This window comes from Bemisia tabaci, chromosome 8 (assembly GCF_918797505.1).
Source record: "Bemisia tabaci chromosome 8, PGI_BMITA_v3".
Classification (NCBI taxonomy): Eukaryota; Metazoa; Arthropoda; class Insecta; order Hemiptera; family Aleyrodidae; genus Bemisia; species Bemisia tabaci.
Genome location: NC_092800.1, coordinates 22772890 through 22787626, shown reverse-complemented (window position 1 = coordinate 22787626; position 14737 = coordinate 22772890). Strand labels below are relative to the sequence as shown.

At 35.0% G+C, this 14737-nt stretch overlaps 1 protein-coding gene across 3 annotated transcripts in view; it reads right to left on the bottom strand.

Moving 5' to 3' along the window:
* Positions 1 to 12814, bottom strand: part of Mondo (MLX interacting protein mondo) — a 37265-nt gene extending 24451 nt beyond the window's left edge. Inside the window, exons 1-4 of one of the 3 annotated variants that reach the window (XM_072303619.1) lie at positions 11950 to 12814; positions 7451 to 7557; positions 2341 to 2414; positions 430 to 552 (exon numbers count right to left, since the gene is read on the bottom strand). In XM_072303619.1, coding sequence (XP_072159720.1) covers positions 430 to 552; positions 2341 to 2414; positions 7451 to 7557; positions 11950 to 12239 — 594 coding nt within the window. In that variant the 5' untranslated portion in view covers positions 12240 to 12814. Of the gene's footprint in view, positions 1 to 429; positions 553 to 2340; positions 2415 to 5601; positions 5745 to 7450; positions 7558 to 11949 lie in introns of those variants that run through there. The other 2 variants (XM_072303617.1, XM_072303618.1) reach the window with 2 other exon arrangements.
* Between the last annotated feature and the right edge of the window lie 1923 nt (positions 12815 to 14737).

The following is a 14737-nucleotide window of genomic DNA, read 5'->3' as shown; positions in this document are numbered from 1 at the left end:
TACTCGTGTCCCAAAGATCTTCAGTAATGGTAGTTTACAGTCTTAACATTTCGCTATTTTTCTTTCTTTTTTTTGCAAGCTCTCTTTGCCTTGTGGTAAAACGTTTGCAACAACGTAGCAGGATGTGCTTCCAATACATCTTACAATGATGAAAATATACTTCAAGTATTTTCCATGGTTTTCAACAGAGAACCATTAAGTGGCAAGGAATTGATGTTCAAATGCCTGTCACTAAGGAACTATGATTATGGCATACAAAGAAACTTTTCACAAGCCTGCCTGCAAAACTTGAAATACTGACTTCTTACTTGCAGATAAAAAAAGACAGGTATAATGAATGTCTCATGACAGACTTTTTCGGTTCTTCTTCAGGAGCGCAGAGGAGCACATTACTTGGATTGATACAAGATGATAATAAATGCTACATACCGCATCTTGGCCATCTTTTGCGGCTCCAAGAGCCTGGTTTCGGAAGAACATGCGCCATTTTTTGTACTCAGCAGTGACAGCATTCAACTTACGTTTCCAGTACTTGCCTTCCAGAACAACCGCCTGTAAAAATTTGTGTTTTAAATATAATTGAAATTAAATTGCACTGATCAGCTGGAGGTGATCGAGGCATATCAGATTTTTTCCTTTAATCCCTTTATTAGGTTGATGTTATTTGTTGCTAACTGGACTACATTTTGTAGTGAGAAATTACTATTTGTGGCTTATTCATGAAATCACCCATTCGAACAAGGAAACTGGGCGTTGTTTCTAAAATGAGCCAGCGGTAGTTGCTTATTGCAAAATGCAGTTCAATTGATGGATGGGGCTGCTACAAAACTTGAATTGAGGGAGGAGAAGGCTGAAAATAGAATCGCTTTTTAAGTGTATTTTCGTTGATGATCGGTCGAGCCAAAATGCCGTAACAATGGCAGCTAGATCATAATCGGGTTTGTAAACAAGACTTTCGAAATTGAGACTGATCGGATGCCATCATCTTCATCAGGTCATTTTTAAACCCAACATTTTGTAGGATTATATTTTGGCCCCAACGTTTGCAAGAATTCCACCTTCTATCTGTCTGGTGAGTCTCAATGTTGTTCCAAAAAATTATGATTGCGTCAAAACAAAATACGAAACCGCTTGGGCGCTTGATTAACCCATTTTGGTCTGATCGATCTTCAACTAAAATACGCTTTTTGATGCAAAATCCCTTAAAAATTCTCATAGAGTTAACAAACTTCAATGACTCTTATAAATTAAAACAGATCTGGGCTAAGGAATACTTGGAAAATACATTTCTCATGGGAATTGTGATGTTGGGAGTGAAATTGGAACCTTGCTATGAGCTCAACATGATTAACAAACTAAATACAAATAAAGCAATTTCTTTTGGAACCCTCCCAAAATTTTGCAATCTATGAACTGTAAGTGCTAAATTATATTTTAGAAATAAAACTTTATTGAATAGACGAAATATAAATGCTTTAGAAATCAAGCTATTTTCAAATAGTGAAAACTCTTAATAAGCAGGCGAGTTCTGACACCTACAGAGGGTTGCTGTTTCGTATCATCGCAAGCATAACAAGCACACTGATCGATATCTTTATTAGGTATGTAATTACAGCAATATGCGTAAATTAGGCAGCAATGCACCAACAGAGCATCTTGCAGTACATCAAGTTGCAACCTTTTCATTGACCTATCAATTGTCGCAAGTTTCATCTTGATAACAGACGTTTCTCTAAATTTTTACAGTAGTTGAGTTACACAACTGATCTTTCATTTAAAAAATTCCTCTATTTATTTGTATTCTGCAACATTCTCCCCACCTGGGACCCTACTCTTAACTTCAGTCTCATACTTGTGTTAGATAGGGGAACATATTTACAAAGAAACTATAGTAACGCTCATCTTGGTTTGCAGCATTGTAGACTTCTTGTCATACTTTATTTTTTAAACTGCGAATACTCAGCATCATTTCTTGTAAATTTCCCTGATCTTTTATCCCCATTGACAGATTAATTTATGAAAATTTAAGCAAAAGCAATGATTTATTCTCCTTCAAGTGAATAGAATAAGAGCGAATTTCGAAACACCAAAAACGAAATATACATCCCTGAAGTTTTATTGTCAATATCACATTCATAGCTGCCTTCTACGTGAACTGCTACAGCAGCTTACCTAGATGGCCACTACTCAAATTGTCCTTGGTACCTTGGTAACTATACTAGCAGTGAGAGCCGTTTTCGCAGTGGCAGCTATTTTTAACTATTTTCGCAACGCACTGTGCTATTATAAATTAGGAAAAAAAAATTCTTAGTTTCAGTGACAGAAATCAATTTTACATACCTCAGGTTTGTTGTGGGTATCAACATCAAGAGGAGATGCAAACTGGCAGACTAAAGAATTTTTCTTTGTGATGACTAAAACAAGAAAAAAGGAGGAAATAATTAATTTGATTAAATGATTCGAAACAACTCAGTGAAAAAATTAGAAATAAGGAAAATTTTGAAGAAGCCTCTTGGTGGGTAACAGATAAAAGTTTTAGAAGGATAATTACTTGACACAGGTCATGTATCCGTGAGAATTAAACATTTTAAGATGCTAAAATGTACACATAACATGCTACACATACACCAAACTTCACTAATTCAGTTGCACATAGGGCATGAAAAACAAATATTTGACTCAGACATTCAGAAGAATAAAAAACTTAAGAAAACAACGATGACAAATAAGTGGATGGATACCTTATCTGACAAAATTTAGTCTCAATATCTTCTAACACTCTCTTGCACAGAAATACAACTGCTTGATTTTGTAAGGTTAACACAATTTTTTAACAACAGTGAAAGAGAGAGGATACAAGAAAAACTGACAGGATTTGAGTAAAAAACACTTGATTTTCACCTCTTAGGAATTATCAAGATAATCCTCATTAAGTATGCATGAGTGCCAATTTAACTGTCACCTAAAAAAAGGGGGGGGGGCAAGGCGACAATTAAAGGTTGATATTATTTTGATGGAGGCAAACGAGGAGAGAAGATATAAGTCATACAAAGATCCCAAGATGGAAGATTCAAGGTGCTAAGCAAAACTCTCAAACACCTGAGATAGGAGAGCAAACTTTATTTTATTCTCGTCTATCTGCAAATTGGCAGCTAAATAGTCAAAATTTTAATCAGACACATTTTGAGAACTTGGCTGATAAAAGAATTAAATTTGATAAGATTGTACAATAATCTTATTTGTCCCTACTTATGGTGTCTACAGCATACCTTCAGATGCACAATTCTTTCCTACATCCCAGTAAGAGAGCCTCTTCAGCCTCTAGTGCTCTCAAGTTGTCAATGACGTTGAATTTCATCCAATAAAAACCCTAATGGAAGCAACCAAAATCTTAATGAGAACCTCCAACAGAGAAAACAATTTCTCTTGAGGGAGTTGCTTCATCTCATCCTATGAATTCACGGTGAACTTTCCTTCGGCTGATGAATATACAAACATATAGGGAACAAAATTTTGAATGGTTATGAAGATTAAGCTATTTTAGGAACATTGGCAATTTAAAAAAATTGTAAATTTTAAAGAGGAAACTCTCAAAGAAACGATTAAAATGTCCAAGTTAAAAAAAATTTTTTGTTCTGAATTATGTAAAAATTCCACCTTGCACTTTCACAAGTTTTTCATCAGTTCCTTTGGGGAAACGTTAAAAAAAAATTGCGTGAATTTTAGAAGAAATTTTTATTTCTTACATTGCATATCGTGCACTTTATTTTTTGTGTCTAGAATCAATTAGAATTTGACAAAATTTTGATGCCAATTTTTTTTCATAATTTTTTTTAAACTTAAAATTGGCATGAATTTTATTGACATAAGAACGAAAAGGGACCCTTAAATCATTTATCATTTTAAAGTTCAATTCAAATTCGACAGTTACAGCTAGGTACTAAGGTTCCTTTTAGCTGAGGGAAATACAAAGCGAGTGAGGAAATCTGCTCCCAGAGAGAAGAATGAAATACACACATCTGCGCCATTAAGTTTTTCAGTGCCGCTTTTAAATTAAGAAATACGACATCACTCACACAAAATAAAACCAAGTTTAGGGGAAGATGATATAGGCTGGTGATATTAATGACCGTTTACTAATACACAATACAACCGATCAAAACCAAAATCCAATTAGACCTACATGTGATGGCAAGGTCCTTTTTCCAAAAATTGAATAATTCTCTGCAGCTATATCTGAAGTTAAAGTGTCTACAAGCAAATCTGTCTCCATTACCAGGAGCCAGAGCACATTGGTGTGAGAAAAGCTACAAAATTGTGAGGTGTTTCAGAAATATGGGAAACTACATCTGCGGGGCGATTATTGAAATGATATCGACTGTATGTCGCCGCTTTGTCGTGTTGCGCCATCGACTAAGCAATGGCTTAGTCGATGGCGCGACTCGACAAAGCGGCGACATACAGTCGATATCATTTCAATAATCGCCCCGCAGACCTACAAACGTATAATCCTCTTGCAATGGATGCAATTTAAATTTTTGTAGGAGCATAGGGAATGTGCTTCGTGAAGGAGCTTCATAAAGTTTCTTCTATCGACATGAAGCTTAGGAGGCCAACTTCTCATTTCAGATATTTGTTGTTTTTTCGACTCCAATTTAGTTGATAATTCAATTGAATGGGCCCAGATTTGGTTGCAAATTTTGCATAATTTGGCTGTTAACTGAAGATACGACACTGAAATTATGAAATAGTATATATTCCGTTTTCGATTTTTAACCCAAGGAGCTGTATTTTTTAAGACACTCTGCTGGAGCCCCAGATGTGGGAGAATGCCTTTAAAGCATGAATTTGAAAACTTTTGGTCTTCCTTAACAAATGTATTTTGCTTGACTGTGTATAAAAGGGTCACATGCTCCAAAAGTAAGTGCATAAGCATTTCAAAATTACATTACAATACTCTTCTTAACTAAATTGAAGAGGAGAGGGGGGGAGGGGGGTTAAAAGCTTCTGTAGAATGCGCCAAGACACAACCTAATTCATGAAACAGTAAGTTTTGAAGAGCTGATCATCAAAATGGCTCTCAAATTTATAGTGATATAAATTAAATTAAATGATACGAATAGGTAATTTTTTTAAAACAGCACAATCCACAGGAAATAAAAAAACCTGAATGATGATTTTTTCACCTTTTCCCCCTAAAATTGTATCTTTAACCTCTGAGTATCTGAGGGTTCACCTTTTTCCCCTAAAATTGTATCTTTAACCTCTGAGTAAAGTATCTGCTCAGCAATATTAAACTGATGAATAGTTAAACCTACAAATAAAGCCTTCTTCTAACATGGAAATTCTTGGAATTAATTTGGTTGCGAACGGTCGTCAAAATGCATATTTCAAATGCAGTAGTTTGATGTATAAAAATAATTACAGGGGGATAAAAATAGGAGTGCCAGGTCAGTAATACTGTTAGAGGATGGGAGAATAAATAAGAGAAGAGGAGAAAGGAGAAAACCGTTATTAATTAACGAAGCTCGACATAAAAATTCAAATAAAGATAAACCGAAGCCAACAACTGTGAAATAATCATTATAGAGATTGACCTACCACTAAAGAAGGTCAATAACAGCGGGAATAGATCGCGAAATGAACAAAATATGGAGGAAAACTGAACGCAAATGATAAAATTAAAAATGCAATGAGAAAAATAAAAGCGCACACATCTGTAAAACAAACAAAAGGCAAAAATTAAGAACCGGGAGGGATTTTTGATTACTAGTAAGCTGATGCCTGTTATTCTTCAGATAAATTCTCCTTTATCTTATCACGAACAATACAATTCAAAAAAGAGGCAAGGAGGGGGTTTGAATAAAAATATCTGCAAACATTGTAGCTACCTATCCACTTCAGCAGGTGAGGTGGATTCATTTCTATAAGTTAATTGTTATTTTAGCACATAAGCTGAGATGCTCGTTCAACGGATAATCCGCGGAGACTCTGTCATCATCTTCCACATGGTTGTCAAACTGCTCTAATTTCACTTGAAAAGCTCATGGTCTTGGGTGCTGAATTACCTGATTTCAATTATTTTTATCAAACGACAGCAGAGAATAGTTAGTGTTTTCTGTCAGCAGCTTTTCCCTCTGAATTTAGCAATTATTGCTGCAAGGACTGGTTTTTGAGTCTAAAGAGACTTCATGAAGAAAATTCAAAGCACGACTAGTAAGTTCTTTTTATTTATAATAATTTTCCATTCATTATAGAAACATTATCATTCTTCGTGGTTTCGTAAAGAATTGGATGTTGTGTGTTGATTCATCAGAGGGGAAAGTAATTTTAAGAAGGAAAAAAATAGAGAAAAAGTTGTTAGGTTGGTTTTCCCGCTAAAATTTCATTATCAAAGCTAGCCATACCGAGCTGAGTGCTAACAGACACAAACTGTAGCATCTTAGACTGTCGAGTGTCATGACGGAACTGATAAGATGTTACACTTCCGCAGTTTGCCAAGATCCACAGAAAACTTCCACCATATTTTTGGAGCTTTTTTTAAAATGAGGTTTCATTCATTTGGAGAGGAGAAAGAAATGAAATGGCGAGTTATTGAATGAAAAGTATTTTTTAGTGTGTAAAAACAATTTTTTGAAAATGATTGAGCTCAATAATCGAAAACGTAATTCATGTTGTTTCATAATTTTGAGTCAAGCTTTTGGTTAGCAGCCAAAAGATGCGAATTTTGCAGATAATTACGGACGCATTTAATCAAATTACCGACAAAACTGGAGAGAAAAAACCACAAGCACCTGAAATGAGTAGTTGACTTCCTAAGTTTGATGCTACTGGAGAAGACTTCATAGAGCTTTTATGTACAACACATTTCCTACGCTCTTAAAAATATAGGAATTGCATTCATTGCAGAGAAATGTGACAGAATTGTATGAGAGGAACTGATGCGGTTTCCAATATTTCCATAACGCCGAGCAGTTTTGGAGCGTTAAAAAAGAGAGCCCTTTCCCTCCAAACTAATACATGTTCCAATATATTTTACTAAGATGTTGCCTGTCACATCAAGCTCATGGGCCTAACCAGGTATTTCTGCAGCATTGCATTGGGCTCATGAGGACAATACTGGTTCAATGATGCCATGCACTGAGGTCAACAATCAACAAAAGTTGGCAAACTGATGGCAAATTGGTGGTGGTATGTGTAAACTTTCGGCTACAAAATTTTTTGACCCTGGTTTGGGATTTTTCTAAATAGTTACCTCACCAACCCTTTTAAAGATGTGTTTCCTGGGACAGGAAAAAATACGTAACTAAAAACACATTGGCAAAGAGAGCTACAGATGTCTTTGACATAAGTTGGGCTTGATTCTTTGCGAAATATTTTCAGATTATTGATCCTTCATCAAAACTTGGGCACAAAGGAATATGAGAAGAAAAGAGAAAATTGAACTTACATTGCATATGCCAGCAACGCCAAATCACATTGTTGAGTCGAATTTTTTCTTTCCACCGAAGTTTTATTCCCTTGAATCGATTCCATTTTGGAGAGGTCAATTTTTGACTGGAACAAATAAAAAGAAAGAATTTAATTAACTCTCAGATATTGAGCAACGTGACAAATGCTAATTGGTACATTAAATAAGTGGCGGAAAAGTAAGCAAGGAAAGAGATCCCCAGATGAGATTCCAGACAGAAACATAATATAACACTCGACTCAGCCAGAGCGAAACTAAGAAGGTACCTAATTGTTATTTCATATTTTTTTTTCATCCAAATACTTCATTAATCATTTTGATTTAGGTCTTTAGGACTTTCTTTTAATCTGTGGAACGCATGGAACGCGATGGATTAGGATCTTTGCGGTTTGGGCTGGTTCAAACGGCCTAACCGCAGCCTCCATCCACCTCAGAAGAGTGGTCCAAGTGTTCCACTGGAACGCATGGAATGCACTGGAACGTGCCAGAGGAACGGGATAAAAAAAAGATGCATTCCGTAGCGATGCTCTGCGCTTCGGATGAAAAAAAAAAAGCCCTTTTGAAAATATGCTCATTGAAAGAAAAATGTGGCCTGTAATTAGAATATAGCTTTTTCAACTCAGAGGGGGAAAACAAATGATTTAAGTTGAAATTATCTCTTTTCAATACAAAAAGCTGGATGAAAAAGTAAGTATGGAAGTCCTCTTGTGTCCATTGACTGCTTAGTACCATGTTAGGTGACCTGTCAGGTACACTGTAGGTGGAAAAATCCTAGTTTCATGGCAATTGAGTGGATATTAGTTGGAAAAAAATATAATAAAAAAAAAAATCTACGTCAAAGTGAAAAGTGACTGTGGGTACCAGCAAATATTCACAGACATTTTACCGGCACGTGTTAGGTGATGGTCCTTATCAGATTTGGGACATGACAGATAAGCACAGAACAAGTAATTTAATGAATTGTCAATATCTGATAAATCTCTTAAATCCATTATATAATTTATGGGGGCATAATAGTCGGCACCCGTAAAGTTCACTCCAAAAATGAAAGGAAACACACTTCCTGATTGTGACTCTGAAATAAAATATGTAACTTGATTTGTACTGACTCTAAGATGAACATTGTGAGAGACGACTTTAAGATTTCTGCTGAAACTCGTAAAGTGAATTACTGATCTATTGCAGAAGGGACTATTTCACAAGCAATATTACAAAAAAACTGCCTAAAAGCGTCCAAACTTAACTGGAGTTGTGGCGATTTGAAATTAAAAAAATGAAGTTTAGGGGGGTAAAGCCACTTAAGGTTTTTGTCTGTCACATTTGGGGCTTAGGTAACATTCTCTGATTGAGTATTACTACTTATGTCCTTAGTTGGCACAGACATGAAGTGGGTAAATCAATAACTTTAATTAAATTTACACCTAGGATTTGTTTAGTTATAAATATGCAGCTCATAAAATATTCGTATGGGAAATTCAAAATAACTTTCATTGGTGTCTAAATTATAATACCTATCAATACTAAAATACTATAATTGCAGTATTTAAAACAGCAACCTGAGGTTCTTATTAGGCTAATTTGGTTCACTAATTGCCTCGCAGTAATTTGAGAATAGTTCTGAAGAATATTTGAAGAAATTTGTGATTATTGTTAGAAACTGAACATTCTATGAAAATATTCCCTGAAAATTCTTAAAACAATATTCTGGCCAAATTTTTGAGAAACTTTGCTCAACAATTCTTGAGGAATTCAAAGATTAAGTAAGCACACTGGCAGATAGTTACTGAAATAATTTTTGACGATCATCCTATTAAACAATCTGTAAAAAACTGACAAATTTTTCTGATTGATTTTGAATTTCCAAGCTCTTGCCCAGCTCTGAGTGACTTCAATTGAATCAGTCATTCTCAGAAAGACATAAGCTCCAGAGATGAAAATACAAGAAAAACAGTTATGTACCTAAAACTGTATTAATAGACCCATTTTAAATCTTTGTTTAAGTAAATGATAATGTGATTAATCAATTAAATGCTTTAATATCATGGAGCTATGAGATTCAGAACAAGTCAATTTGGACTCTTATTTTTGTGGTTTTCTTGTAGGTGCTTACTTAATTTAATTTCTGGCACTTGAGTTTTTAGGAAAATGACCAATTCAATTATATTCAGGCAAAATATCTCTGATTGATTTCCTAAGAGAGCTGTCTGATTACATACATCAAAATTAACAATGTAATCAGTGGAAAATAGCAGATAAAAGGAGGAACACAAAGATAAAAATCATAATTCAACATTCATTGTAGTTCTAATTGAACTTAAGTTCAAATAAATTGCCTGCAATTCCCTACTTAAAACTCTGGGAAAAATCATTCATAAAAAAAATAATAGGCATTTACAATACTTCTTGGATTTGAAAAATGTTCTCAACCTACCTTTCTAAAAATCTGCGTGAGATTTAAAAAAGAAATGCCTGATGGACACTTTATAACAGAATAACAACACTACCAGTGGGCAACATTTGAATAAACTGGGCAACTGTGTGAAAAGAAACCTCAGAGAATTCATGTCACTTGCTTCAATATGGTGCTAAAGTTCAGGATTTTATCAGCACGGCTGACTTACTTAGGTATATTTATTATGATTAAGAATACAGGGTAACTACTACCTATCTACCAACACCCTGAGGCAAACTCATCATTTTTCTTTATTTCACACACCTGCTCATATGGGTATTCTTATAATTTTATATTGATCAATACTTAGGCTCGAAATAATGTGTGACGGTAAAGTTTCAAACCTTATGAATAAGAGGTTTCCAACACAATAGGTAGCAATGTATTGGCAGAGACTCTTTGTATTTGAAAGCCATAATACTCAGTGAGACATTGGAAATAGCAACAAGTAAATTGGGTTTCTAACATATCAATGGCTACATATACAAAAAATGCGTATCTCCATTGCACGTTTCAAAATCTATAATTATGCTTTATTCTCTTCAAGGAAAACTAGGCAATCATAATGTTTCCTTCCGATGGGAAACGATTCTTTAGGAATGAGCGAAAAAAATTCCCAGGAGAAATAGGAACTGTCGGTCAGATTTCCGTAAGAAAAAAAATAGAAAAAAGTGGAAAAAAAAAAACGAAGGCTTACCTAATACCTACAATGACAAATCTGAGGTACACATTTTTTTACTTTAGCCGCCTGGATACACTTTCCCATTTTTATAATTAGGTCGAGTAAAAAAAATTTTAAAGTTTGCAGAGATTGAAACTCATCCTATTAAAGATGAAAAATGCCCATTGGATGACTTCTACACTCTGCAAGTAATGCAAAACAAATAGTCCCTAATAAGCAATTTTTTAAGTTTGTAGTGATTGAAACGCATCCTGTGTTGATAAAAAGTCAAATAAATGACTCCCTACTTAGGAAAAACATAGTATAAAAACTTGACCGTTGCCAAATTTCTTGTGATAATACTTGTAGTTTTGAGAAACATGGCAGATATTTCATCTTACAGCTTTCCGAGACATGAGATTAAAGTGTGAGTGAAATTCTCTTCATTATTCAAAAAGAAAAGGGTCAATAGTTATACAAAAAATTTTTATTTTAGGTATCAGAAATTTTTTTTAGCAACACAGCAATATCCCGATCAATGATGAGACTCCCAAACCATGTACCTCCACTTGCAACTTTACAGACTTCCTATAATACTTTATTCTTTAATTGTAAAACCACTAAACGTCAACTCTTAAAACCTATAGGGATTTTTTCTCTGTGAGTGAAAAATATTCCGTAAAAATTACAATTTACTTATCTGGTCGAGGCCCTCTACTTACAAAACATAAAGACGGAACGGATATTTTGTAAAACTCCAGACGAGACACATGGTTTGGGAGTTTCACCATCAAAATGTCTAACAGCCTGTTGGAGAGGTATTTCCAAATTGAATTAGGTATTTCCTTTGAATAACCTGCTATATTCAGCAGACAATCTATTCTCATTGGGTGAGTTCTCCAATTTTGTCATTGCTATACAAAGGTCCACAGGTCTATGTGCCAAGCCATCTTAACATATTATATACTTTGTCTTAAAGTCTTATCATTTTGATTAGAGTCAGATCAGATCCTTCAGTTTGGTTTCATACAGTAGTTTTCGACTCATCAACCAGGATTGCCGCTCCTCAGCCATAGAGAAATAGAATTAACAACGAGAGGCATCTCAATTTATCAGGTCCAGGTACATGGGTAAATTCCATTCAAATATACACCTACTTCCATCATGCTGATGTGTCAACATATGATAACTCTTAATTAGCAACCTATGTGGTCATTGGAGGTTAATCCTAAAAGAAGTTTCAACAGATTAGGTTAGGTGGGTTCTTAAAATTCTTGAGCATGTAAAAGAAAGCCTGGACAGCAAAGAGACTTCAAGAGGAATTAATAGTAGTAAATTATTAGAGAGAAAGTTAAACCAACATACCGGTACGCTAGAGACATGCACTGGAATAGATCCGTTAATGACGTTTCAATGTTAAGCTGCGACCGTGACTGTAATCCAGCTCTGTAACTTGTTGCTAAATTACTGCTTTTCATGATGATATTCTGCTGTGTATTATTGTCTGGTAAAGGAATTGGTCCTGGAACTTCGTCACCATCATCTTGAGCCTCAGCTTCAAAGTCAGAGATCATGAAATGACCAGAATGGATACTCTCTTTCTCACTTTTGTCATTATAATACCTTTGCCTGTGAACCTCCATTTTTAGACGCATTAGAATACATCGAATTTAGGTGAAAACATGAGAGGAGGACAAAATTGCACTGTATCACAGAAATCTCGTTGAATATACAACCATAACACAAAATCACGTATCACTTTCGCAGGTTAGGATGATAAACGAACTCGTCAAAGCCCGCAGGTCAACAGGGGGCAATTTCGGACGGTTCGATCACATAATCACTCGGACTTCGCCACGGCACTTGCGAATTTCGACTAAATCTCATTTCGTCGGGGAAAGAACTTGTTTTCACAAATGTCAGCCATATTCACAAATTATCAAACAAACCATCGCATTACAAAAAACAACTTGTAAGCTGGCACCATAACTAAAAACAACTTCGTATCTTATCTCTCCATCCTCTCCTTACCCCCTCCTCCCATTTGGACTTTTGCTCTCTCTGTCGCACACTGGTTCTGTCTCACTTTTTTTTGGCCCCCTCTCTTCGACTCATTTTCTATTCGCAACGAGCGATTAGAGACAGAGACGAACTCATACGAACTGAGCCGAAGTAAAATGTTTACACCATATTATCCTTTATAGAAATTGGATAGGAAAAGAAAAACAATACACATCATTTGACGGCAGAGTAAATCCAAAGAATTTTTCCCTTCCCCGATCCCGTATCCCGATGATGATCTCCCGCCAATCCAGCCCCCCCCCCCCCCCCCGTCGTTATCACCAATCATAATCGTCTATCGATAGCCAAAGTGCAAAACCACGTATCTCCATTGCGATGTTTCAAAATTTTCCCTCCTGTGTTTTTTCATGATGAGAAAAATACCAACTTCATTTCTTGCAATTAATTTAAAATATATTTTACCATGAGAGGAGAAAACCCTAAAAAAGTTTTTGAGAAATTACATAGACTAGTTTCCCAAAGAAAAAAACATGTAATGTACCATTTGTGTCGCAAACGGAGATACGTGGTTTCACATTTTAGCATCGATTTTTCAATCATCTTCCTTGATTATCTAGCATCTCATATTAAAATTACAATTTAATTCCTGCTGAACTTGGAACCAGAGCTAGTGATGCGAATCTTCTAAACGATGGAACAAAAGTTTGTACCGTGGGAGACCTCTCCTTTTTTTTTTTTGAAAAGATTGTCATAATTACACTGCGGAGACATGTAGGTTGCGACATTGGAGACTTCCTGCCATAATTTGTTTTCAGAACTAAAAAATACTCATTGTCAGTGTCATTTCTTCAAAATTTTCTCATTTTTCTTCTTCTTCTGAATAATATTCAACCATGTTGATTCATTCGAGATTTTGTTACATATAGCAAATAAGATACGCATTTATGCAGTTTCACCGTTGTTACGGTCTGCGTTATGGACGACAAATAAATTACTGGTTTTATGCTTTCAGTAGCTCTTTTGACTCTTTTTGAAAAATTCTATTTTGGATACCTCATTCATTTTCATTGCCATATGCCATACATTCTTTTGAAAAAAAAAAATCTTGTTTTCATTATTTCAAATTTAGCCACTTACTGTGCTTATTTTGAGCTAACTTCCAGTGATTGAACTTCAGAGCCAGAGCAATTAAGAGTAAGTTCCTCTATGGTGCAATGTAAAATAATAATAATAATAATAGAAGAACATAATAATAATAATAATAAAAAAAAACTTTAAAAAAATTATCTTTGGGCTTGTCCCCATGAGTTTTCTTTCTTTTCTTAAATGAAAATTTCAAAGCTCACCCAGGTTTTTCATCTAACTGATGTAGTAAATGAACGCCAGCTTGGACCCTTGAGTGAACAGAAAACATTACGTAGGAAAAAGGAATCATTTGACAAAAGGAGACATGGACTTTGAACAAAGACACATAGATAGAGTTGACCTCTCATTCCTTCAACAAGGAAAAAAACATTCTTTGACGAACATTTTTGGATAATAATATTTTTGAAGGATTTTAAGCCTTTTAGGTGCAGAAGAAAATATAAAACTGTGTTCTAATCTAGCCCCAATGCCTTTTTTCCCCCCTAAACAAAAATTATATTTAGTTTCCTTTAACTCAATGCCTTCTATCCATTTGGTGGCTCCTTGAGTAAAAGTTCTTTGTCTTCCTCAATTGAGTAAACTAAAAATGCAATTAGTACCTTTATTGCCAATAATACTGATAGTTTGAGCATTTACAGTTATTTTTGGTCAAATTAAATGATGTGCAATGGTCAAACAGAGATTTCACCTTCCGTCTTTGAAAATATTGAAGGGAAATAGAATCAGGAGATGCAATGATACGTAATTGATTTAAAGAACATTTTGACGGTGTAGGTCGGCAATCACATAACTCGGTTTGCAACATCGCAGACTTCCTGTCATACTTCATCTTTTGAACAAAAAACTACTTAACGGCAATTCTCTAAAACTGCCGTGATTTTTCTTCTCTATGCGAAGAAAATTCTGCATAAACTCCAAGGAATGATGTCAATTTGTTCTCCTTTGAATAATAACATAGAGGCGGAGATTTTCAGATATAGCAAAC